The 27,614-nt window shown below is 42.9% G+C and overlaps 1 protein-coding gene across 1 annotated transcript in view; it reads right to left on the minus strand.

Moving 5' to 3' along the window:
* LOC133563308 (synaptic vesicle glycoprotein 2B-like) overlaps positions 1-27,614 on the minus strand; it is a 100,010-nt gene that overhangs the window by 30,415 nt on the left and 41,981 nt on the right. Inside the window, exons 5-8 of the mRNA XM_061917372.1 lie at positions 9,092-9,243; positions 8,885-9,018; positions 8,574-8,663; positions 13-126 (exon numbers count right to left, since the gene is read on the minus strand). Coding sequence (XP_061773356.1) covers positions 13-126; positions 8,574-8,663; positions 8,885-9,018; positions 9,092-9,243 — 490 coding nt within the window. The remainder of the gene's footprint in view (positions 1-12; positions 127-8,573; positions 8,664-8,884; positions 9,019-9,091; positions 9,244-27,614) is intronic.

Genomic DNA, 27,614 nt, shown 5'->3' on the forward strand with positions numbered 1-27,614 from the left:
TGACGTACATACCAGTTTACAGAGCGTAAGCGAGCGGACTGCCCACCGTTGCACGGCTGTTCCTGTTGCACTTTGAATCTCGATGAACTCATCCTCTGCTGTCTTAGGAGCCTTGATGTGTGTAACCTAACGAGAAACAAAAGAAAACGAGATGCAAACAATGTGCTAAGTCAGGGGTGTCAAACTCAAATACAGATTTGGCCAAAATTTAAAACCGAACAAAGCTGCGGGCCGAGGTTGAACAAATTAACCTTTTAACAGGGACCCAAACAAGTTCTGCTTTGAATATTGAACAAGCAAGGCTTATATAACTTTGTAGTGACATGCAAAATCAAGTTTCCAATAATAATAATAATCAAAAAATATCAAAAAATATCGGGGAGTCCTGTGGGGAGTGCTCAGAGAGTATGGGGTACCGGACTGTCTTATTGTGGCAGTCCGCTCCCTGTACGATCAGTGTCAGAGCTTGGTCCACATTGCTGGCAGTAAGTCGAACACATTTCCAGTGAGGGTTGGACTCCGCCAAGGCTGTCCTTTGTCACCGATTCTGTTCATAACTTTTATGGACAGAATTTCTAGGCGCAACCAAGGCGTTGAGGGGATCCGGTTTGGTGGCCACGGGATTAGGTCTCTGCTTTTTGCAGATGATGTAGTCCTGATGGCTTCATCTGACCGGGATCTTCAGCTCTCATTGGATCGGTTCGCAGCCGAGTGTGAAGCGACCGGAATGAGAATCAGCACCTCCAAGTCCGAGTCCATGGTTCTCGCCCGGAAAAGGGTGGAGTGCCATCTCCGGGTTGGGGAGGAGACCCTGCCCCAAGTGGAGGAGTTCAAGTACCTAGGAGTCTTGTTCACGAGTGGGGGAAGAGTGGATCGTGAGATCGACAGGCGGATCGGTGCGGCGTCTTCAGTAATGCGGACGTTGTATCGATCCGTTGTGGTGAAGAAGGAGCTGAGCCGGAAGGCAAAGCTCTCAATTTACCGGTCGATCTACGTTCCCATCCTCACCTATGGTCATGAGCTTTGGGTCATGACCGAAAGGATAAGATCACGGGTACAAGCGGCCGAAATGAGTTTCCTCCGTCGGGTGGCGGGTCTCTCCCTTAGAGATAGGGTGAGAAGCTCTGCCATCCGGGAGGAACTCAAAGTAAAGCCGCTGCTCCTTCACATCGAGAGGAGCCAGATGAGGTGGTTCGGGCATCTGGTCAGGATGCCACCCGAACGCCTCCCTGGGGAGGTGTTTAGGGCACGTCCAGCTGGTAGGAGGCCACGGGGAAGACCCAGGACACGTTGGGAAGACTATGTCTCCCGGCTGGCCTGGGAACGCCTCGGGATCCCCCGGGAAGAGCTAGACGAAGTGGCTGGAGATAGGGAAGTCTGGGCTTCCCTGCTTAGGCTGCTGCCCCCGCGACCCGACCTCAAGGGATAAGCGGAAGATGATGGATGGAAAAAATATCAATGGCATATCAAAATTTAAATAAAAATTGAATGCCTCTTTTCGGCGGCGGGGTTGAGGTGGACGGGGTTTGGTGATTGCGGGGGTTGTATATTGTAGTGTCCCGGAAGAGTTGGTGCTGCAAGGGGTTCTGGGTATTTGTTCTGTTGTGTTTATGTTGTGTTACGGTGCGGATGTTCTCACGAAAGGTGTTTGTCATTCTTGTTTGGTGTGGGTTCACAGTGTGGTGCATATTTGTAACAGTGTTAAAGTTGTTTATACGGCCACCCTCAGTGTGACCTGTAGGGCCGTTGACCAAGTATGCGTTGCATTCACTTGAGTGAGTGTATAAGCCGCATATATTATGTGACAGGGACGGCACGCTGTTTGTATGGAGGAAAAGTGGACGAGACAGTTGTAGAGAACGCCAAAGGCAATGCCTTTAAGGCCCACCCCCAATATTGTTGTCCGGGATGAAATTTGGGAGGGGCACTGTACTTTGGGAGTCTTCCGGGAAAATCGGGAGGGTTGGCAAGTAAGAGTATTAGCGGTGAATGCGGTGTTACAGCGGCGGGCCAGCTCTATTGTTAATTTGATATTGCCTCATGGGCCAAATTAAATTACAAGGCGGGCCAAATTTGGCCCGCGGGCCAGAGTTTGACACCCATGTGCTAAGTGATCTTATTTTAATTGACAATGAAAACCCTAACATCTTCAACATCAAGTTTTTTTTAACAATTACAAGCAAATTCCTTTTTTTTAATGTATAAAACATTCCTTAGGACAGTGGTTCTCAAATGGGGGTACGCGTACCCCTGGGGGTACTTGAAGGTATGCCAAGGGGTATGTGGGATTTTTAAAAAATATTCTAAAAATAGGCTTCACGGTGGCAGAGGGGTTAGTGCGTCTGCCTCACAATACGAAGTTCCTGCAGGCCTGGGTTCAAATCCAGGCTCGGGATCTTTCTGTGTGGAGTTTGCATGTTCTCCCCGTGAATGCGTGGGTTCCCTCCGGGTACTCCGGCTTCCTCCCACTTCCAAAGACATGCACCTGGGGATAGGTTGATTGGCAACACTAAATTGGCCCTAGTGTGTGAATGTGAGTGGGAATGTTGTCTGTCTATCTGTGTTGGCCCTGCGATGAGGTGGCGACTTGTCCAGGGTGTACCCCGCCTTCCGCCCGATTGTAGCTGAGATAGGCGCTAGCGCCCCCCGCGACCCCAAAAAGGGAATAAGCGGTAGAAAATGGATGGATGGATGGATTCGAAAAATAGCAACAATTCAAAAATTATTTATAAATTTATTTATTGAATAATACTTCAACGAAATATGAATGTAAGTTCATAAACTGTGAAAAGAAATGCAACAATGCAATATTCAGTGTTGACAGCTAGATTTTGTGTGGACATGTTCCATAAATATTGATTTTAAAGATTTCTTTTTTTGTGAAGAAATGTTTAGAATTAAGTTCATGAATCCAGATGGATCTCTATTACAATCCCCAAAGAGGGCACTTTAAGTTGATGATTACTTCTATGTGTAGAAATCTTTATTCAGAATTGAATCACTTGTTTATTTTAGTTTTTAGTTATTTTTATATAGTTTTTTTCAAATAGTTCAGGAAAGACCACTACAAATGAGCAATATTTTGCACTTTTATACAATTTAATCAATCAGAAACTGATGACATATTGCTGTATTTTACTTCTTTATCTCTTTTTTTCAACCAAAAATGCTTTGCTCTGATTAGGGGGTACTTGAATTAAAAAAAATTTCACAGGGGGTACATCATTGAAAATAGGTTGAGAACTACTGCCCTAAGAAACTCATTTAATTAATGTCCCCAAGTTAAAAGTGAAAAGAACATGTTATTCATATTTTGGGATGTTAATAATGCATTAGTTTACATTTCTTCACTACCTGAGCAACATTTTGAGGTTAATTAGATGCTACATCTTCTGAGATGTCAGTATAAGACAGCTCATCTTTTATTAAGTTCCCTCCAGACATTTTATTTAAAATTACCTCCAAACTTTTTAAAAGTTTTCATCCAGACAATCTTATTGTTTGTTTTCCTCTCAGAGTACGTTGCACCACAGCCTTTTTAAACATTTAAACTGGAGGTGTCAAACTCAAGCCCCAATTTCATCATTTTATATGGCCTGGGAATAATGTGCGTCAGTTAAGTACTTCATCTTTTCTTACTAAATGTATTTGTTATTTACATTTTGACAGAAAAAATACAAGTACTGCATGAAATTGCAAACCTTTAAACTGTAATCCATCCATCCACTTTCTATCGCTTATCAGAGGGGCTACAGCCTATCCCAGCTAATATCATACAATATTGCCTAAAATATATTATCATACAGTCCAACATTTTTTCTATAAATAAAAATGCATACTTATATATTTACTTGACTCATGATTTTGAAGAGAGTTATTCATAAAATTGTAGACTGTAAACATTCTTTTACGGTAAAAAACTGGCAGCTCATTCGACACAATTTTTGTGTAAAAAGCCCCAAAACTGTGGTAACGTGTTTCCTTTTCAGTAAAAACAATCGTAGATTTTAAACTGGCAGCTCAGTCGGGCAGAATTTTACCGTACAATAACTGTGGTACTGATTTTGTTGTTTGTCTATGTCTGTGTTGGCCCTGCTATGAAGTGGCGACTTGTCCAGGGTGTACACCACCTTCCGCCCGAATGCAGTTGAGATTGGCTCCTGCACCCCGGCGACCCAGAAAGGGACAAGCGGTAGAAAATGGATGGGATGGATGGATAGACTGCAGTGTAAACATGGTCCACGTGTGCTTCCCAGCAGCCCGCTGTCTTGGATTCATGTCTTGTTTAAGGATTAAAAGATTAATCTTAGCTGCACACTGTTTCTGGTTTCCTCATATTGGAATCACAACAGCGCAGTTTTTAGTGGGCAGTCTTGTTTACGTGCCTCCACTTTGACTGTCATCTCCCCGTCAGCCATGTTGTAGTTTTTAACATTTCCCTATGTACTACTGACAGATATGTTTTTTTATTTTTATTAGAAATGGCAACAGCGTGCACATGCATGTGCATCTACGAGCCAGTCTGCCCCAAAACAAGAGGATAGAGAAAAATGACAAAATTATTGATACAATGGCTGACTCGTGCAAAGCTTTTAGGGGAAGACTTATATATAGTATACCATATATATGGAGATATCCGCTGACTCCACTAGTTGGGAAAACGTCACAAGTGGGGCAAATTCCAAACGGCTCGTTTGGAAAAAGTGTAAATGAAGGCAAGATTGTTTTATAGATATGGCCTCAATGGATTGGTTGAACATATTTGGGATTTATACACAGTCAGAATACACAAAAACAGGCACCTAAAAAAAGTTGGTTTTGCATGATAAGGACCCTTTAAACGGATATTATATTCGTACTTTTAAAAATAAAACCCTGTGTCAGTTTTGTATTATAGATGACAAAGGGCTTGATTTACTGAGATCCAATTACCCCACACGCTTAAAAGTTTGTGCACTCTTTAAAATAGTGTGTACTAGGGGCGGCATGGCGTAGTGGGTAGAGCGGCCGTGCCAGAAACCTGAGGGTTGCAGGTTCGCTTCCCACCTATTGACATCCAAATTGCTGCCGTTGTGTCCTTGGGCAGGGCACTTTACCCTTTGCCCCCGGTGCCGCTCACACTGGTGAATGAATGATGAATGAATGATTGGTGGTGGTCGGAGGGGCCGTAGGCGTAAATTGGCAGCCACGCTTCCGTCAGTCTACCCCAGGGCAGCTGTGGCTACAGATGTAGCTTACCACCACCAGGTGTGAATGAATTATGGGTTCTCACTTCTCTGTGAGCGCTTTGAGTATCTAACAATAGAAAAGCGCGATATAAATCTAATCCATTATTATTATTAGTAGTAGATGTGTTGCGTGTGATCTACTAAGACTGCGCGTGCAATTGTAAAGTGGCTCAGACCGCCTTATTTAAATCAGGATTTTGTAGAGCATCACCATGGAGACATTTGATCATTTACTGCACATTCATGTTATCATGCACCCACCTGTGACATTTTGCTGAATTTGAGACAAACTAGAGACTAGCAGTAGCTGTGCAGTGTATCTACATTGACACAATTTGTTTTCTTTCTTTTTCCACTGCTGAATGTGCATGAGGATGCAACCATACATGTTACAGGTTATACATATTTTATTATTAAATGTATCAAATGTGATGAATATTTAATGGACCACAGTGGAAACAAGCCTTTTGTTTTTTTGTGCCATCCATTTGCCTAACCTACTCAGTGGCTTAGTGGTTAAAGTGTCCGCCCTGAGATCGGTAGGTTGGCAGTTCAAATCCCGGCCAAGTCATACCAAAGACTATAAACAATGGGACCCATTGCCTCCCTGCTTGGCACTCAGCATCAAGGGTTGGAATTGGGGGTTAAATCACCATAAATGATTCCCGGGCGCGGCACCGCTGCTGCTCACTGCTCCCCTCACTTCCCAGGGGGTGATCAAGGCAATGGGTCAAATGCAGAGGACAAATTTCACCACACCTAGTTTGTGTGTGACAATCATTGGTACTTTAACTTTAACTTTTTAAAGCATTACATGGATTCAATTCTTTAAGATGTCAATAAACTTCTCAATCAATCAATTTGCTTAAGATGCAAAAATTTAGTTTTTAGTCATATAGGATGTATGTTAGTAATATATATTCTGTGTGAAAAGAAAAACATCATTAAAAATATACTTAATGACACCAAAAGGCATCAATTCAAATCTTTTTAATTAGCCCCTTAGGTCCTCTAGCAGCAATGAAATTACAAAAGGATGTTGCTGACTATACAATGTTTGTAATATTTTTTATTTATCCAAATATGCTAAAACACACATGCAGGACAGAAGATTCTCCGTCTTTGCAGCGCGAGCACTCCACTTACACAGCCTTTTGTCAGTTTACACTTTTTTCAAGTCCATCCATCCATCCATTTTCTACCGCATGTCCCATTTGGGGTCTCAAATGCATTCGGGCGGAAGGCGGTGTACACCCTTGACAAGTCGCCATCTCATTGCAGGGCCAAGACAGATAGACGGACAACATTCACACTCACATTCACACACTAGGGACCATTTAGTGTTGCCAATCAACCTATCCCCAGGTGCATGTCTTTGGAGGTGGGAGGAAGCCGGAGTACCCGGAGGGAACCCAAGCAGTCCCGGGGCGAACATGCAAACTCCACACAGGAAGATCCCGAGCCCGGGATTGAACTCAGGACTACTCAGGACCTTCGTATTGTGAGGCACATGCACTAACCCCTTTACACCGTGCTGCCTTTTCAAATGTGCTAAATAAGATGAAAAATAGTTCTCCCAAAAAGGCGATGAGTGTTGATAAATCACCTTGCGTGTGCTATATGATATACAGTATGTGCATTTTCTCCTTGCAGTATTGTGGGTGTTCTGATGATCAGCATATATTTTGTATATTAATGAAGCCTGAGAAACAAAATGGATTGCACGCCCTATTCTCCTCACTTAACAGACGCAATCTACTTTGCACACGTTTAGTAGATCAGCTATGCGTGTGCTATCAAGTTTGCACATCTTTTAGTACATGCAAACCTTTAGTAAATCAGGCCCAAAGTGTATTAACTGTTTAGTATCAACATTTCAACTTTGTCTCCTTACATGATGTATTTTTGCTCAGTTGTCCCACATGTTTACTTTAATTATGAATATTGCTTTTGTTTTATTCCTGTGAGGGTACTGTGGGAATGACCACTACCAGTTTAAAGGCCTACTGAAACCCACTACTACCGACCACGCAGTCTGATAGTTTATATATCAATGATGAAATATTAACATTGCAACACATGCCAGTACGGCCGGTTTAGTTTACTAAATTGCAATTTTAAATTTCCCGCGAAGTGTCGTGTTAAAAAAGTTGCGGTATGATGACTCGTAAGATGACACGTGCGTTTGACGTCTCAGGTTGTAGTGGACATTATTTTCCAGCCCGATCCAAGCTAAAAGTAGTCTGCTTTAATCGCAGAATTACACGGTATTCTGGACATCTGTGTTGCTGAATCTTTTGCAATTTGTTCAATAAATAATGGAGAAGTCAAAGTAGAAAGATGGAGGTGGGAAGCTTTTAGCCTTTAGCCACACAAACACAGCCGGTGTTTCCTTGTTTAAAATTCCCGAAGGTGCAGCTTTACTATGGATCAGAGCGGTCAAGCGAACATGGATGCCGACCACTTGTCAACCGGCAGGTTTCGGTGAGAAAATTGTGGTAAAAAGTTGGCTCTTACCGTAGTTATGAGCGGAGCCTGTGTCTTGCTGCGGCGACTATTACCTCCTCCTACGGAGACACTGGCGGTCACTACACCCGTGGCCACACCCTTCCGACTTTCAGGTACCATATAATCTCACTAAAACACTAGCAACACAAATAGGCAGATAAGGGATTTTCCAGAATTATCCTAGTAAATGTGTCTAATAACATCTTAATCGCACCCACTGCAATCGCCTTTTTTTTTTTTTTTACTTTTTTTTCCTAGTCATTCACTCTCAATATCCTCATCACAAATCTTTCATCCTCGCTCAAATTAATGGGGAAATTGTCGCTTTCTCGGTCCAAATCACTCTTGCTGCTGGTGGCTATGAATCCTATGGTTATAAACAATGTGAGGATGTGAGGAGCTCCACAACCCGGGACGTCACGCGCACATCGTCTGCTACTTCCGGTACAGGCAAAGGTTTTTTATTAGCGACCAAAAGTTGCGAACTTTATCGTGGATGTTCTCTACTAAATCCTTTCAGCAAAAATATGGCAATATCGCGAAATGATCAAGTATGACACATAAAATAGACCTGCTATCCCCGTTTAAATAAGAAAATCTCATTTCAGTAGGCCTTTAACGCATATGAAAATACCAAGTGCGTAGGATATGCACTGTAAAATGTCTACTGCATGTTTTCTTGATGCATCAAATTAAATACGCACAGTGGTTGCAATATAAGATGTGCTAGAACAGATTGTCAGTGGCAAAATGGACAAACGCCAAGTCATGTAAATCTGTCATAACTGTGGAGAACTTTAAGTCCTGCACTCTTGATGAATAGTTCTATGTACTCACAGTGAATACTTTTTCTGGCTGTCCTTTAGCCCTCCAGTTGGTGTCGTGGACCTGCTTCAGAATCATCCATGCCTCATCGTGCTTAGCATTCTGCTTGGATGAAAATTTCAAGAACAAAATGTATGCTTTGGACCATGACCTGAATATCATCAATGACTAATTAATTGGACGAGTCATATTCATCTTCATTACAATACATATTGAATGCACATTATGTCGTTGTATTATGTGCAATATCATAGAGACTAAAAACTGATAAATATTAATGTGAATGTAATTCCAAAACTGGAATTGGTGGCAGTCTTACTTACCTCAAGCAGGAAGCGAGGGCTCTCAGGCATGAAAGTGAGTCCGACCAAAGAGGCAACGGCAGGAAGAGCAGCGACCAGAACAAATAACCTCCAACTGTGGAACTGGAACTCTGTGCCCATACTGAACCCCCAACCTGCACACAGACATGTACAAATGACAAGGTGAACGCACAGTGTTGAATACATCGTAATATGCCAGGTTCCTACCGTATCTGGGAATGATTCCCCAGGCAGTGAAAGAGGCATAAATCCCACCAATCATCCAAAACATGCACAACCAGGACAGATGTTCCCCTCGCTTGTCCATCTGAAGGAACTCCGAGAAGTACGAGTAGACGATCGGCACTGTGCCACCGACACTGAAAGAGAAATACAGTTCCTAATTACAGCTGATTCAAATGCCATGACATCCATCCATCCATCCATTTCCTACCGCTTATTCCCTTTCGGGGTCGCGGGGGGTGCTGGCGCCTATCTCAGCTACAATCGGGCGGAAAGCAGGGTACACCCTGGACAAGTCGCCACCTCATCGCAGGGCCAACACAGATAGACAGACAACATTCACACTCACATTCACACACTAGGGCCAATTTAGTGTTGCCAATCAACCTATCCCCAGGTGCATGTCTTTGGAAGTGGGAGGAAGCCGGAGTACCCGGAGGGAACCCACGCATTCACGGGGAGAACATGCAAACTCCACACAGAAAGATCCCGAGCCTGGATTTGAACCCAGGACTGCAGGACCTTCGTATTGTGAGGCAGACGCACTAACCCCTCTGCCACCGTACACTGGTTTCCAAATACGCTAAGCTTGAAAAAGTAATATTAAAAAAAAAATTACTTCCATCAATCAATCAATCAATGTTTACTTATATAGCCCTAAATCACTAGTGTCTCAAAGGACTGCACAAACCACCACGACATCCTCGGTAGGCCCACATAAGGGCAAGGAAAACTCACACCCAGTGGGACATCGGTGACAATAATGACCCAGTGGGACGTCGGTGACAATGATGACTATGAGAACCTTGGAGAGGAGGAAAGCAATGGATGTCGAGCGGGTCTAACATGATACTGTGAAAGTTCAATCCATAATGGATCCAACACAGTCGCGAGAGTCCAGTCCAAAGCGGATCCAACACAGCAGCGAGAGTCCCGTTCACAGCGGAGCCAGCAGGAAACCATCCCAAGCGGAGGCGGATCAGCATCGCAGGGATGTCCCCAGCCGATACACAGGCGAGCAGTACATGGCCACCGGATCGGACCGTACCCCCTCCACAAGGGAGAGTGGGACATAGAAGAAAAAGGAAAGAAACGGCAGATCAACTGGTCTAAAAAGGGAGTCTATTTAAAGGCTAGAGTATACAAATGAGTTTTAAGGTGAGACTTAAATGCTTCTACTGAGGTGGCATCTCGAACTGTTACCGGGAGGGCATTCCAGAGTACTGGAGCCCGAACGGAAAACGCTCTATAGCCCGCAGACTTTTTTTGGGCTTTGGGAATCACTAACAAACCGGAGTCCTTTGAACGCAGATTTCTTGCCGGGACATATGGTGCAATACAATACAAACTTCCATCAATCCCTCCATTTCCTACCGCTTGTCCCATTCTGGGTCACGGATTGTGCTGGAGCCTATCTCAAACTTTATCACAGGGCCAACACAGACAACTGCTTCACAGATATTCAACAAGACCCTTAGCTGACCAGATTCCTTACATTTTAAGTCAATGTCTGATTAATCCAACTACTGTATTTAACTGAGTCTAAAGTTAACATAAAATCCTTAAATTTTCTCAAAAATTGACAGTGCGCCTTACAACCCGCTGCGCCTAATGTTCGGATTAATTCTGGTTGTGCTTACCGTGTGACGATATGTCACTTCATTTCTGTTAGTGCAGTGGTTCTCAAATAGGGGTACGCGTACCCCAGGGGGTACTTGAAAGTATGCCAAGGGGTACGTGAGATTTTTTAAAAATATTCTAAAAAAAGCAACAATTCAAAAACCATTTATAAATGTATTTATTGAATAATACTTCAACAAAATATGAGTGCAAGTTAATAAACTGTGAAAAAAATGCGACAATGTAATATTCAGTGTTGACAGCTAGATTTTTTGTGGACATATTCCATAAATATTGATGTTAAAGATTTTATTTCTTTGTGAAGAAATGTTTAGAATTAAGTTCATGAATCCAGATGGATCTCTATCACAATCCCAGAAGAGGGCACTTTAAGTTCATGATTACTTCTTTGTGTGAAAATATTTATTTATAATTGAAATCACTTGTTTATTTTTCAAAAAGATTTTAGTTATTTGTATATCTTTTTTTCCAAATAGCTGAAGAAGGACCACTACAAATGAGCAATATTTTGCACTGTTATACAATTTAATAAATCAGAAACTGATGACATACTGCTGTATTTTACTTCTTTATCTCTTTTTTTACAACCAAAAATGCTTTGCTCTGATTAGGGGGTACTTGAATTTAAAAAATGTTCACAGGGGGTACATCACTGAAAAAAGGTTGAGAACCACTGTGTTAGTGTTTCCGTGTTTGATGTTTATTTCCTGTCAGTGCTCGTATTTTTGTTCCATTTCCTGTATGACTCACTGAGACATGCAGGAAATGGAAAACCACTGTACGAGAAGCTTGCCTTTACAGTAGGAGCGCCTGGTCTTACGTCTTCCTCACCTGTCCCTGATTGGCAGCCGGGCACACCTGGCGGCAGTTGCCAATCAGGCGGCTATTATTTATGCCTGCCTCACCTGTTCCTCAGTGCTCAAAGATTATGATGGGAACTCGCATGGCTGCAGAAGTTGTGACCCCAAGATGCAGGAACCAGGAAAACGAAGAGCAGGTAAGAAGATTTAAAGTTGAAGAGGTTAATTTAGCCCAGTGTTTTTCAACCACTGTGCCGCGGCACAGTAGTGTGCCGTGGGAGATTATGTATTTTCACTTATTTGGGTGAAAAATATTTTTTTGCAAACCAGTAATTATAGTCTGCTAATGATGTGTTGTTGTTGAGTGTCGTGCTGACGAGAGCTCGGCAGTGACCGCGTAATATTCTTCTATATCACCAGGTGGCAGCCGGTAGCTAATTGCTTTGTAGATGTCAGGAAAAGCGGGAGGCAGTGTGCAGGTAAAAAAGTGTTTAATGCTTAAACCAAAAATAGACAAAATACGAGTGACCCTTAAGAAAAGGCATTGAAGCTTAGGGAAGGCTATGCAGAACAAAACTAGAACTGAACCGGCTACAAAGTAAACAAAAATGTAATGCTGGACGACAGCAAAGACTTACTGTGGAGCAAAGGCGGCGTCCACAATGTACATCCAAACATGACATGACAATCGACAAAGTCCCCACAAAAAAGAATAAATACGACTGAAATATTCTTGATTGCTAAAACTAAGTAGATGCGGGAAATATCGCTCAAAGGAAGACATGAAACTGCTCCAGGAAAATACCAAAAGAAAAAAAGAAAAAGCCAGCAAAATAGGAGCCAAGACAAGAACTAAATCACTACACACAGGAAAACTCAAAATAAGTCAGGGCGTGATGTGACAGTACCCCTACTTTGAGACAAGACCTATATTGCTTGGTTATGATTTAAAGTCATATCCAACAATTGCGACAACGACGTTTTACTGTCAACTGGGATTTGGTTTTAATGATTTCTACTGGTGGTGTGCCTCCGGATTTTTTCAATGCAAAAAATGTGCCTTGACTCAAAAAAGGTTGAAAAACACTGATTTAGCCTACTGATGTGTATTTATAATCGGTTGATTTATATAGGCTTGTAAGGTAAAGTTTTGTCTACCTTGCTTCTGCAGCCTTTATCAGAGGTGTCACATGATGTTAGACTGTCAACAGGGACGAAGGAGCCTACCATCTATCCCACACCTGGGACACAGTCCCGGCCGTTTGGTGGACATCCAGATGACAGGGGGCGCCCCGCCCTACCCCCGGCGCACAGCAGGAGACACCACCATCCCACCATTTCAGGTGGGATGGAACAATCCATATAACACGTCACAGATGACGTCACGCTAACATCACGTGACACCTCTGATGAAGGCTGCAGAAACAAGGAAGCCGTAAATTGTCAGGTACAAAACTTTACCTTACTAGCCTATATAAATCAATCCATTTATAAAAAGACGATTTTACAATTTTTAAACAGAATAGGAAGCAGTTGTGCATGTAAACGGTCCTCAGTATACAAACCCTGTTTCCATAAGAGTTGGGAAATTGTGTTGGATGTAAATATAAAAGGAATATAATGATTTGCAAATCCTTTTCAACCCATATTCAGTTGACTGCACTACAAAGACAAGATATTTGATGTTCAAACTCATAAACTTTTTTTTTTTTTGCAAATAATCATTAACTTAGAATTTAATGGCTGCAACATGTGCCAAAGTAGTTGGGAAAGGGCATGTTCACCACGGTGTTACATCACCTTTTCTTTTACCTCACCTTTTCTTTTAACAACACGTAATACACTTTTGGGGACTGACGAAACTAATTGTTGAAGCTTTGAAAGTGGAATTCTTTCCCACTCTTGTTTTATGTAGAGCTTCAGTTGTTCAACAGTCCACGGTCTCCGCTGTCGTATTTTACGCTTCATAATGCTACACATTTTCGATGGGAGACAGGTCTGGAATGCAAGCGGGCCAGGAGAGTACCCACACTCTTTTTTTTAACGAAGCCACGCTGTTGTAACACTTGTCTTGCTGAAATAAGCAGGGGTGTCCATGATAACGTTGCTTGGATGACAACATATGTTGTTCCAAAACCTGTATGGACCTTTCAGCATTATTGGTGCCTTCACAGATGTGTAAGTTACCCATTCCTTGGGCACTAATACACCCCCATACCATCACAGATGCTGGCTTTTGAACTTTGCGCCTATAAAAATCCGAATGGTTGTTTTCCCCTTTGTTCTGGAGGACACCACGTCCTCTGTTTACACGTATAATTTGAAATGTGGACTTGTCAGACCACAAAACACCTTTCCACTACGCATCAGTCCATCTTAATTTAACTCGGGGCCCAGCCAAGCCGGCGGCGTTTCAGGATATTGTTGATAAATGGGTTTGGCTTTGCATATTAGAGTTTTAACTTTCACTTACAGATGTAGCGACCAACTGTAGTTACTTACAGCGGTTTTGTGAAGTGTTCCTGAGCCCATGTGGTGATATCCTTTACACACTGTCGGTTTTTGATGCACTATCGACTGAGGGATCAAAAGTCCGTAATATTATCACTTACGTGCAGTGATTTCTCCAGATTCTCTGAACTTTTTGATGATTATACGGACCGTAGATCGTAAAACCCCTAAATTCCTTGCAATAGCTCATTGAGAAATGTTGTTCTAAAACCGTTCGACAATTCGCTTACAAAGTGGTGTCCCTCACCTCATCCTTAGCATTTCATGGAAGCTGCTTTTATACCCAATCATGGCACCCACCTGTTCCCAATTAGCCTGCACACCTGTGGGATGTTCCATATAAGTGTTTGATGAGCATTCCTCAACTTTCAGTATTTATTGCCCAACTTCTTTCTCACGTGTTGCTGGCATCAAATTCTAATGTTAATGGTTATTTGCAAAAAAAAAAATGTTTATCAGTTTGAACATCAAATATGTTGTCTTTGTAGCAAATTCAACGGAATACGGGTTGAAAAGGATTTGCAAATCATTGTATTCCGTTTATATTTACATCCAACACAGTTTCCCAACTCATATGGAAACAGGGTTTGTAATCAATCCTCGAGCACTAAGCAACTGCCACCACGGGTGCCCGGCTGCCAATCAGGGACAGGTGAGGAAGACGAGAGCTCAGGGAGACATGCAGGAAATGGAACAGAAATATGAGCCCTGACAGGAAATAAACATCAAACAAGGGAACACAAACAGCAATGAAGTGACGGATCGTCACATACCGACTTGCAAGCAAATTAATTTGGTACATGGTGTAATAAGTGTGACCAGTAGATGACAGTCACACATATGAGATACGTCTGCACTGCAGGTTGAAGCCCCCTGTTAAATAAATCTAACCTTTTAGCAAGCATGCCCAAAAATGTGATGTTTTATTTAGAATATAAAACATTACACATAGCGCTAAAAATAAATCTGGCCACATGTTTTAGTACGACTCTTGTAAGCCACAATACCACACCACTTGATGGATTACTGCTACCGTAGTCAGATGTACTGTGCTTCAACGTACGGGTACTAATATGGTGTGTGTATAAGGAACCCAAAATGGTACTGTGGAGAGACTGAGCCGAAGAGCCGACAGCGGGATAGGACAAACGCCGGTGCTACCCGAGATGGCGGCCAGGAGGCAGGGCATGCGGCGGAGAGAAGAGGCGGGACGCACTCGGGCGCGACGCTGCAGCCATCCGAGTCAGGTGCGTACACGACACACCTGCGCTGAATATCTTCATCTTCTGCTAGAGTATAAAAGGGGAGAGGGAGGAACGATCCGCGCAGGAAACCACGGCAACAAAAGACCACGAGTACGACGAGCGAGACCCAGAACGAGATGAGCCCCCGCAGCAGACGCAGACACCGGACACCGAAAGGTGTGCCGCGACCAGCAGGAAGAGCCCGCGCGCTAGAAAGTGGCGCGTTAGACTGGCCAGAAGACATGATTATTGAAATAATAAATCAAGAGTCAAACCTGCTACGATGCGTCTTGTATCGATCGGCACTGCAACCCACACGGTGACGGCAGGAGACACGTCACAGGTACATATTTGAAAATACATTTTACTGGTATTTTTTATCACAATATTACGCAAAACCTATTGGTACCTGCTGATGTGTATTTGGGATGTGCGCAAGTCCGAAAAAATAAAAAATCTGTCCTGGGCATGATGTTAAAGTGCATCCAGCAGTGGAGGCTCCTCTATGGGGTCTTGGGGCACTAGGAGGTTAACCCCTCTACTACTGTTACCCCAGGTGGCCCTTGGCAAAGGCCTAGTACCTGACTGGCCCCCTAGCCGGGGATACGGTGAAGACCTTAACGGCGGAGCAGGCAGAAGACGGTAGATTTAAGAACTATCACAAGGGCTGTTCACAAGTTCATAACTTTTATGGACAGAATTTCTAGGTGCAGTCAAGGCATTGAGGGGTTCCGGTTTGGTGACCGCAGGATTAGGTCTCTGCTTTTTGCAGACGATGTGGTCCTGTTGGCTTCATCTGGCCGGGATCTTCAGCTCTCACTGGATCGGTTCGCAGCCGAGTGTGAAGCGGCCGGAATGAGAATCAGCACCTCCAAGTCCGAGTCCATGGTTCTCTCCCGGAAAAGGGTGGAGTGCCATCTCCGGGCTTTGGGAAGAGACCCTGCCCCAAGTGGAGGAGTTCAAGTACCTTGGAGTCTTGTTCACGAGTGGGGGAAGAGTGGATCGTGAGATCGACAGGCGGATCGGTGCGGCGTCTTCAGTAATGGGGACGTTGTACCGATCTGTTGTGGTGAAGAAGGAGCTGAGCCGGAAGGCAAAGCTCTCAATTTACCGGTCGATCTACGTTCCCATCCTCACCTATGGTCATGAGCTTTGGGTCATGACCGAAAGGATAAGATCACGGGTACAAGCGGCCGAAATGAGTTTCCTCCGCCGTGTGGCGGGGCTCTCCCTTAGAGATAGGGTGAGAAGCTCTGCCATCCGGGAGGAACTCAAAGTAAAGCCGCTGCTTCTCCACATCGAGAGGAGCCAGATGAGGTGGTTCGGGCATCTGGTCAGGATGCCACCCGAACGCCTCCCGAGGGAGGTGTTTAGGGCACGTCCAACCGGTAGGAGGCCACAGGGAAGACCCAGGACACGTTGGGAAGACTACGTCTCCCGGCTGGCCAGGGAACGCCTCGGGATCCCCCGGGAAGAGCTAGACGAAGTGGCTGGGGAGAGGGAAGTCTGGGCTTCCCTGCTTAGGCTGCTGCCCCCGCGACCCGACCTCGGATAAGCGGAAGAAGATGGATGGATGGATGGCACAAGGGCTGTGATGGCGGAAGAAGGCTGCAGCAGAAAAGGGTCCCCACTCGTCTTGGACTATATGCCACTGGAAGACTGCAACAGAAAAGGGTCCCCGGTCGTCTTGGACTCAATGCCACTGGACCCTGACCCGATTCTGTCAAGGATCGTGTGGTGACTGTCTGTGCACCAGTCTCCCCACGTTAAACTAAGTCATGCACAGGCATCCTACCAGGAGGATCGTCATACTTCTTTCGAGTGACCGCAGTTGTGGGTCATTCATCATCAGCTGTTGCTTTTTTTTTTTAAATAAAAAGTAACGTACATTTCTAACTAATATCTGTCAGTTGACTTGTTACAGAAGCGCTAAAATATACTGGTAAAAGCAAAGATGCCAGGGAGATAACTCTGTCGAGGTGGAGCCATGTAAAAAAGACCACCAACAAAAGGTCAGAAAGCTGGCTTGAAGATGGTTAATGGTTTATGGTTTGAGTTTAAAATGCATACAATTACAATAGGATACATCACAATTCCCTACGTGAAGATGGTCTGTAATACATAATGTATACAACATTTTGACCAAAGATCCACCATAACATGTTATGTAGACCACAAGAAAGTGTTTTAAATGTAGAAAAAAAAAATCCTAATGACTGTTTTAATGTGCCTTATAATTTGGTATGCCTTTTGTATTATAATACACCTAAATAGACCAATTCATCAGCAGCATTCCTTATCACCCAGTGCGCCGTGATGTCCAAAAAATAAAGTGGTTGTTTGGTTGTGAAATTAATTATATGTATTAGTTATTTAGTTCTAATCAATCAAAACGTGTTTACTTCCAATACAGATATTGGACCCTTGAGTATTGGCCAATACCGTTACCAATCCGATACAATACCAGCACCCATTATAGGACGTGCCTTCATTATATTGTAGTGTTAGAAAGGGCTTGATCAAGTGAAAATACTCAAAGAATAGGGGTAAGCATAAAAAACAATAACCTTATGCTGTTTTTAAAGTTTAAGTGGAGTGGCAATTAGTTTTTGGGGATACCTAGTGGACACAATTCCTTAAATTAGTTGAGCTTATGAGTCATGGCAGAGTGAATAGAATGATCCAAACACGTTTGTTAGTGCAGTGGTTCTCAAATGGGAGTAACACGTACCCCTGTGGGTACTTGAAGGTATGCCAAGGGGTACGTGAGATTTCAAAAAAAATTTCTAAAAATAGCAACAATTCAAAAGTCATTTATAAATATGTTTATGAATAATACTTCAACAAAATATGAATGTATCAATGCAATATTCTGTGTTGACAGCTAGATTTTTTTGTGGACATGTTCCATAGAGATTGATATAAAAGATTTATTTTTTTGGTGAAGAAATGTTTAGAATTAAGTTCATGAATCCAGATGGAGCTCTATTACAATCCCCAAAGAGGGCACTTTAAGTTGATGATTACTTCTATGTGTAGAAATATTTATTTATAATTGAATCACTTGTTTATTTTTCAATAAGTTTTTAGTTAATTTTATATATTTTTTTCCAAATAGTTCAAGAAAGACCACTACAAATTAGCAATATTTTGCACTGTTATACAATTTAATGAATCAGAAACTGATGACATAGTGCTGTATTTTACTTCTTCATCTCTGTTTCAACCAAAATGCTTTGCTCTGATTAGGGGGTACTTGAATTAAAAAAAAGTTTCTCAGGGGGTACATCACTGAAAAAAGGTTGAGAACCGCTGTGTTAGTGGATATTTCCGAGTACACTTCTGCCTTTATGCTTTGTATCTGCATATAATATGCAACGATATTTATTTGATACTTCTTTATATTGACAAATGTTTTTTAGACTGCAATCATGTTCAATCAAAGTCGCTTATGTAGGTCTAGCACGTGTGCTACTGTGTGCTTAGCTATTGTGTAGCTGCAAGTTCCTCGTAGACTATAGCCACCATGTTTACCTTTTGTAAATGACTTCAGTAAAATACAAGAAAAGCCGAACCTTGTGTGTTTATTGGAGGACGTTTAGATATTAACAGGCTGTTCAGCTTTGTACAAGTAAACACACTGCAGGACTCCTCGTATCAGAGCTTGTATCGGACAATTTACACGCAGGCCGATATCATCCAATACTTGTTTTTGCTGCTATCATCCCAATATTTGATATCAATATGAGATCTGGACAACCGTAGTTGATTGTAGACTCATTACAGAGAAATCCAACGTAATAATTAAAAGATGGTATCACAGTCACTTTGCACAATTTACCATCACACAGTGGAAACCAGTGCATCTACGGTTGTAAATGTACTAGAAAAACGATATATATATATACATATATATGAAGATTGATTGTATTAAACACAGACAATGAGGCAGGCCATAGCAGACAAGCTACACTTACAAGGCTTTTATTGATGTGCTGCAAGCTGTTTGTGGATGGGAATCGCACGCGTTGTGCCGTGACCTGATTTTTGAGTGTGCGGATCCCAGTGGAATTGTGTTATTCTGAGTTTAAGCATTGTGCTTGGTTCTTAAGTGGAACATGAGGCTGTGCACACGAAGTTTAAATAAATTACATGAGCTTCACAGTGTTAGGAAAATGGAAAAAAATAACTGCATCCCGTACATTTTGAGAGCTATGTCACAATCAATATTGTTTTTATAAGTCTTCGATCTCTGTAGTGCTTGATTTTGAAGCCTGTGGGTGTATTTCCATTAAATATTTTAGTACCTGAGCAAAGTGCACGGAGTTCATCACTTTTATTTTTGTGGCAAAAAGATGGGTAAGATTTTACAGTTCCTCTTCAATTTTGTCTGCAATCCACACATTAAGGGAATTGGGAACCGTTTTCAAAGGTTCACGACATCGCTTATTTGTGTATCTAAATCGTGTACTTTATGCTTAAACTAACTAACTGAAGTTCTCATTTAGATTCAGGGCCTGATCTACCAAGTGTTTGCATGTATTGAAACATGTGCAAACTTGAGAGGGCACGCAATCCCATGTGCAGAGGATTGCATCTCTAAAATGAGCAAAATAGGGAGTGCAATCTATTTAGCATGTCTGTTTTCATGTGCAGCACCGTATTTTCCGGACCATGGGGCACACCGGATTATAGGACGCCTTAAATGAGTCGTATTACTATAATTTTTTTCTAAATGTAAAACACTTCCTTGTGGTCTACATAACATGTAACGGCGGTTCTATGGTCAAAATGTTGGATAGATTATGTTTTACAGATTATCTTCAAGCCTCTTTTTGACAGGCGCTTCCCGATGCGCCGTTTTGTGGGCGGTCTTATTTAGGTGGCTCACCTTCGGCAGCGTCTTCTCCCCGTCATCTTTGTTGTAGCGTGCAAGGACAGGAGTGGAAGAAGTGTCAAAAGATGGAGCTAACTGTTTTAATGACATTCAGACTTTACTTAATGACATTCAGACTTTACTTCAATCAATAACGGAGCAGCGACTCCTCATCCGTCATCTTTGTTGTAGCGTGCAAGGACAGGAGTGGAAGAAGTGTCAAAAGATGGAGCTAACTGTTTTAATGACATTCAGACTTTACTTCAATCAATAACGGAGCAGCTACTCCTCATCCGGAAACAACATGGCCGTAAATGTGTCCGGTGAAAAACGGTCCTACCGGAACTCTCTAATAACTAAAGTCCCTTGAGTGAATAATGTAAACTCACTACACCGGCATGTTTTAGTGCTTTCATAGTGAGTTTAATGGCAGATAAAAAAAACAACTTTACACTACTTTATATTAGAAATGGCAACAGCAGAAGACGAATGTCACATAACAAGAAGATAGAGAAAAAGAAGAAGCTTATCGACTACGGTATCTTTTTAGACTACAAAGGCGGACGAGTGCAATTTTTCCGGATTCATACAGATCCCAAATACAGATCAGCCGGTACCAGAAGGTAAGAAAATTTGCTTTTTCATAATATTGCAAAAACAAAACCACAGATAATGTGTTACCTATTACAGACCATAATGATACTCGTATGTTTAATGCGCCGACAATCCATCAAGCGGTGCGGCTTCATAGCTCGCCAAAATCATACTAAAACATTTTGATTTACCCTATTTTCTGGAATTGCCGCAGGGCATATAGTATGCGCCTGCCTTGAATTACTGCCGAGTCAAACTCGCTTCGCAAAATAATTAGCGAATGCTTAGTATTACGGCCCGGTCAAACTCGTGACGTCACGAGTGACACTTCCCCTGTTATCCTTTTCAAAATGGAGGAGGCTGATTTCAATACCGCTAATTTGAAATCTCATAAAGGGAAGAAGATTAAGAGCTATTCAGTAGGATTTAAAGTCCAAGCTTACATCACACTAAAATTCATGCTTCATGCCTTTGGTAAGCACCGGAGTGAGAAAAGGTTTTAAAATAATTAGCGCACGCTTACTTTTACCGCATGCCTTTGGTAAGCGCAGGAGTGAGAAGAGGTTTTAAATTAATTAGTGCCCCGGCGGCAATTCAAGGAAATACGGTATTTTTGAGCACTGTGTGTTCTATATTTTCAATGGAACATATAAAATGTTGGTGTTTTTTTTCTAGAGGCATATATGCAGTCTACACGTATCCCTTATGTTTGACTGCCATCTGCTGGTCACACTTATCATTATACCATGTACTAAATGAAATAGCTTCAGGGTCACTAAGCAAAACCAGAATTATTCCATACATTAGGCGTACCGGGTTATAAGGTGCACTGTCGAGTTTTGAAGAAAAATAAAGATTTTAAGTGTGCCTTATAGTCAGGAAAAAACAGTATATGCAGAATCAATTATCATTAAAACAGCCACAATACTATGAGGAGGCGATGCAAATATAATCAGTGAGCACTCGTGATTCATCAACACTAAAGCTGTTTTTTGATCACTGCTTTGACTCTATAATGAGCATGTTTCAAATGTGCTTTCAAACTGGCACAGTTATGCACATAAGGCGGTGCAAGGGCAAAAGATGGACAGATATCCTCTATTATTTGTGTCTGTCAACATATTTGTCATAAATCATAAAAATAGTAGCGTTATCTTTTATTCAGCAATATATTTTTATAATTTTATGCATCTCGGTGACTCAAGGGGCTAATTAAAACAAGTTCAAGTGACTTGTTTTGGCTTCTGCTGGCGTTTCTTTTGTTTATCCTCTATAGGAAAAAGAATGTAATGTGTATTTTCATTCATTTTTGCATGTATTTTTGGATCATTCCAGATGCACCATTACAACAAAGTTGCCTCCCAGATTGTACCGTTTGGTGTGCTTTGTACAGTATATCACTCAGAAAAAGTGGTGTGTGCTACACACTGCACAACATAACAAAACAGCACATGTTGAACCCATCCATCCATCCATTTTCTACCGCTTATTCCCTTTCGGGGTCGCGGGGGGCGCTGGCGCCTATCTTAGCTACAATCGGGCGGAAGGCGGGGTACACCCTGGACAAGTCGCCACCTCATCGCAGGGCCAACACAGATAGACAGACAACATTCACACTCACATTCACACACTAGGGCCAATTTAGTGTTGCCAATCAACCTATCCCCAGGTGCATGTCTTTGGAAGTGGGAGGAAGCCGGAGTACCCGGAGGGAACCCACGCATTCACGGGGAGAACATGCAAACTCCACACCGGAAGATCCCGAGCCTGGGATTGAACTCAGGACTACTCAGGACCTTCGTATTGTGAGGCACATGCACTAACCCCTTTACACCGTGCTGCCTTTTCAAATGTGCTAAATAAGATGAAAAATAGTCCTCCCAAGAAGGCGATGAGTGTTGATAAATCACATTGCGTGTGCTATATGATATACAGTATGTGCATTTTCTCCTTGCAGTATTGTGGGTGTTCTGATGATCAGCATATATTTTGTATATTAATGAAGCCTGAGAAACAAAATGGATTGCACGCCCTATTCTCCTCACTTAACAGACGCAATCTACTTTGCACACGTTTAGTAGATCAGCTATGCGTGTGCTATCAAGTTTGCACATCTTTTAGTACATGCAAACCTGTAGTAAATCAGGCCCAAAGTTTATTAACTGTTTAGTATCAATATTTCAACTTACATGATGTATTTTTGCTCAGTTGTCCCACATGTTTACTTTAATTATTAATATTGCTTTTGTTTTATTCCTGTGAGGGTACTGTGGGAATGACCACTACCAGTTTAAAGGCCTACTGAAACCCACTACTACCGACCACGCAGTCTGATAGTTTATATATCAATGATGACATATTAACATTGCAACACATGCCAGTACGGCCGGTTTAGTTTACTAAATTGCAATTTTAAACTTCCCGCGAAGTGTTGTGTTAAAAAAGTCACGGTATGATGACTCGTAAGATGACACGTGCGTTTGACGTCTCAGGTTGTAGCGGACATTATTTTCCAGCCCGATCCAAGCTATAAGTAGTCTGCTTTAATCGCAGAATTACACAGTATTCTGGACATCTGTGTTGCTGATGGATTTGAACCCAGGACTGCAGGACCTTCGTATTGTGAGGCAGACGCACTAACCCCTCTGCCACCGTGAAGCCACATGTTAAACCATTAGAGCATTATCATTACGTCATGAATGTGTATGGAAATGACTGTCTCCATGGTAACAGATGATAGTACACGCAAAATCCTCATTTAAATAGAGCAGTCTGTACCACTTTGGACTTGTTGTCGATTGTACACACGGTCTTAGTAGATCATCTGCAACACACCCACTAACAACACACATCATTTTGTAGTTTGCACATGCTGTTTATCGCGTGGTATTTGGATCTTGATAGATCAGGAGCCAGAAGTAACATTTGCATGACTTGCCTTTTAAAAAATGGACATAAGTGCTAATCTACAAAACAGCGTAGGCAAGTTAAAAAATCAGATGTATGGAAATGTTTGGAGGCACAAATTCAAACACATTTTTTTTTTTTACATTGCAATCAACTTGAAATCGGCGTAGATGTGTGCGTGTCTTGGCACGCCCTGAACACGCTCCCTTATAAATACGCAAATCATATTGAAAGTAGCCGTGTACTTGAGCTTGGCAAAATCGGGCCATTTACAAGTCACTCGGAGGTGCTTCTTTTTGGTGTTTGAGTGCAGACTGAGACTGTCAGAATGTCATTGCCATGTCTTCGAGAACTAAACACGGGCTGAAATAAAAAAAAAAAATTAAACTGTTGTGTCGGAAAGAAAGTGAAGAAGAAGACAGATGTGCGTGTCCAAAACTGAATTAGTCGCGACATCGATTTGTAAACTTTTGACTAGTGGGAAGACTCTGACTAACCCCAATATAATATAATGTGTGTAATTCACAATAAGTAGCATGTAAAAGGCCCCCGACAAACTAGAGAGGTACATGGGCGGTAGAAAACAGATTAATGGATTTGTTAGAAATGTTTTACATTCAAACATGCAAACGTACCACAAAGGATACAAACGACTTTCACTCTTATGTGTTTACTCAATTTACTAATACAACACAGGAGAGCATCTTGCGGTAGAAGCCTTATACATGACACCCTCCTCCGGTCTCTGTTGCCGTGACTACTCACTGCTGCTGTCCGCCTGACATGTCCAAGGAGTTTTTTTTTTGTTTGTTTTTGTTTTTTTACCCAAGATGGTGCAGCTTTAGTGGCTGCTGTTGACAGGAGCTCTGTGCTCTTGTATCATCCTTTTATGTTTTTGATGTTTCCCTCTTGTTTTCATGTGGTTTTTTTTGCCTTTTGGTTCGGGACCCTTTGGGACTGTGTGACGAGCGGTGGCACTTTCATGACCTCTGCGGTGCTTTTTTGTGAACTTATGGATCTGCATCCAAGGAGCCTTTTGGCCATGGAGACCAGCTGCTTGGTCTCTGCCACACCAGAGTCCGTTTGGAGAAACTGGAGGAGATGCGGATGAAGAGACAGGACTGCGGAGCTGGCCCCGAGCACCAGGACGGACAAGCTTCACAGTGGCTTGGCTGAATGAGCAGGTATCGGTCTCCTTGGACGCATCCTCGCTCATCCATGCAGACTGGACACTGGCCGAGAGTCGGCTCTCTTGGTTGCTTTGTTGGGTCTGCTCCTGTCTCTGGCCATGCTCCCCCCACCCCAGCAGACGATAGCGTGGAACACTGCAGAGGTCATCACAGTGTATGTATATATTTTTTGTTGTTGTTGTTTTTTTACTTTTGTGGCTGTGTGTAGTAGTGGCTGGTTGCATTAGCTCTGCTCTTTTAATGTCTTTAATGTCCTTTGTGTTCTTTGATGTTTCTCTCTTACACATTTATATGTGCTGTGTCTGAGGTTTTTTTTTTTACCTTGGCCTCAGTCTGGACCCCCTGTCTAGGGGCCCAGGCTTGGACTGAATAATTTTTTCTCACCCCCTGTTACCTGTTTCTCACCTTTTTGTAAGGGGCGGCGGACGTTGGCACACCCGTCAGTGATCCTGTTCTGTCTCCCTAAAATATTTTTCTGCTCTTGAGTGGGATTATGCTGAAAATATTAATTTCCCCTCAGGGATTATTAAAGTATGTCTGATTCTGATTCTTAGTCACATGATTATGTTTTGACAGCAGTATGCAGTAAAAAGATTGCTCACAGAATTATTATATGTCCTCACAAATATCAATATGAATATGACATATTAAATGCATTGTCAAACACGTGAATGTGTGTGCTTCTTCTATGATCAGCTCATCTTTTAGGTATAAATGTTTGTAAATATGACTCTAATGGAATCAGAGCCTTAACAACTATGAACCTCATTGCACAACGGGTTTCTCTCTAGGTCGTCCTCAGGCGAGCCCTCCATTGTCATTTCCAATCATCAAAGTTCTCCATACATCCGGCCAGCTCATTAGTGCTTTGCACTTCTGGAACACTCTTGAGTACATCCACAAATGTTACTGTCGGACGTTTTTGTGAATGGCACCCATGTGTTGGTTCCCACAGCACCAGTGTGCTGGCTGGCTGGTGTCTGTAGCTGTGTCCTGCGAGTCTCATCCTCCTTTTGCCGCTCACCCTAAATATTCCAGCATTAAGATTGGAAATGTGTGCTCTTGTCGATGATGAGAACTCTAAGTAACTATCCGGTGTCTTTCCAGAGCCTTCTGCAGCATTGGCTTCAGGGTCCAGTATTCAAGGCCATCAAGGAAGACAGATTCTACCATTCCAAAGAAGAAGCTGAGTTTGGTTTCTCATGGGGAGGTTGGACTTCCATACATTGGCCATGTCATTCAGGGCCCTCCATGGAGTGTCTTCCTCAATTTTTGATCTTGTCCTGTCGAGTTGACTTATGAGTCCAGGTTCCTGAAGTCATTGACTTCTTTCAGAGCAGTGCCTCCTGTTGTTGAGAGAGGTGGATGTTCCGCTTGAATGTTATAGATGATCACCTCAGTTTTCTTGGCATTTAGTTGAAGGCCAACCTTGGCACACTCTGACTCCATACTGTTGAAGAACTCTTTTGCCTGCTCCATGTGGTTGGAGAGTAGGCAGATGTTGTCTGCGCCGTCTTGGTCAGTCAGGACTAATGCAGGTTGTCTGCTTCCTCTGGCCCACTGATGGCCTTTCTGAGCAAGTAATCCAGGTCTATGACAAAGAGGAAAGTGGCTAGAGTATCTCCCTGCATTACCCTAGCCAGAACGTCAAACTCCTCACTGCGCCATGTGTACCTGCATACATAGTCTCTATTGCCCTCAGCAAGTTTGGATGGACACCATTGGCCTTCAGGATCCTCATCATGTTGCCTGTATGTCTTGAGTCAAAAGTATTTTTGAAGTCAATAAAGTAAAATACAGCCGTCAAGTTGTTCTTCTTCACCTAGTCGATTAGTCTCCTCAAGGCCAGGATCTGGACTTGTGTGGTCCTCTCCTCTCAAAAGCCGTTTTGTTTTTCCCTCAGGCGACGGTCAATGTATTGCCAAATCCGGTTTACTATCATTCAGCTGTGGACTTTGGCAGTGATACAAGTCAGGCTGACTGCCTGAGAACCTGCCGGTATGAAGGTAAACCAGATGCACAGCCTTACGTGCCAGAGAACCAAGCAATAGCCTTATGCCCCCTGTTGCAGCCTAGGTCTCGTTTCACCACGCAGATGCAGTGATGAACGATCCAGTCATCAGTGTTCCTGGATCCCCAGGATCTCCACTCCCCCTGCTTTGGCACAGTGTGCTAGATCCTCCAATCAAGATTTTTCTGTCACTGTGCATGCGTTGAAGGTTCCCGTTATAAATGGTGTCCGACAGCACATGAGTGCTTTAGATGGGGTGCTGTGATCAGGCAGGGCCCTTCCTCGTGTTTAAGGTTCTGTCGTCATTATGAGGACCAACACCACCATCTGCTGAGATGTTCCTGCGGACTCCTGCCGCTGGAAGTATAGTATTTAGGATGACTTTGTTCTCCATGGTTGACTTTACTATGCTAATTAAGGACCGCGGGGCACAACTCTTTGCAGTCCCGGTTTTAGTTTAGTGTTCTTTACCTGGGTGGGTTGCCGACCTTGGCTACGAGCCCCTCCCGCCCATGTTATTTACCTATAGCTGGGAGCTGGGACAGTGGTAGACAAGGTGTGTCCGCACACCGGTGGGCCTGAGCAGCTCACCTCTATAGAGTTCCCCGATCCCCTAGAGTTTGGCCTAGTGTTCGCAAAGACACTTATCCGTGTGTGGCCACAAGGAGGCACTGCAGGAGTCTTGGCGGCGGAGAGGCAATGTACCAGCAAGGGGATACTTACACACTCTGCTC

Source organism: Nerophis ophidion, linkage group LG12 (genome assembly GCF_033978795.1).
Source record: "Nerophis ophidion isolate RoL-2023_Sa linkage group LG12, RoL_Noph_v1.0, whole genome shotgun sequence".
NCBI classification, from domain to species: domain Eukaryota; kingdom Metazoa; phylum Chordata; class Actinopteri; order Syngnathiformes; family Syngnathidae; genus Nerophis; species Nerophis ophidion.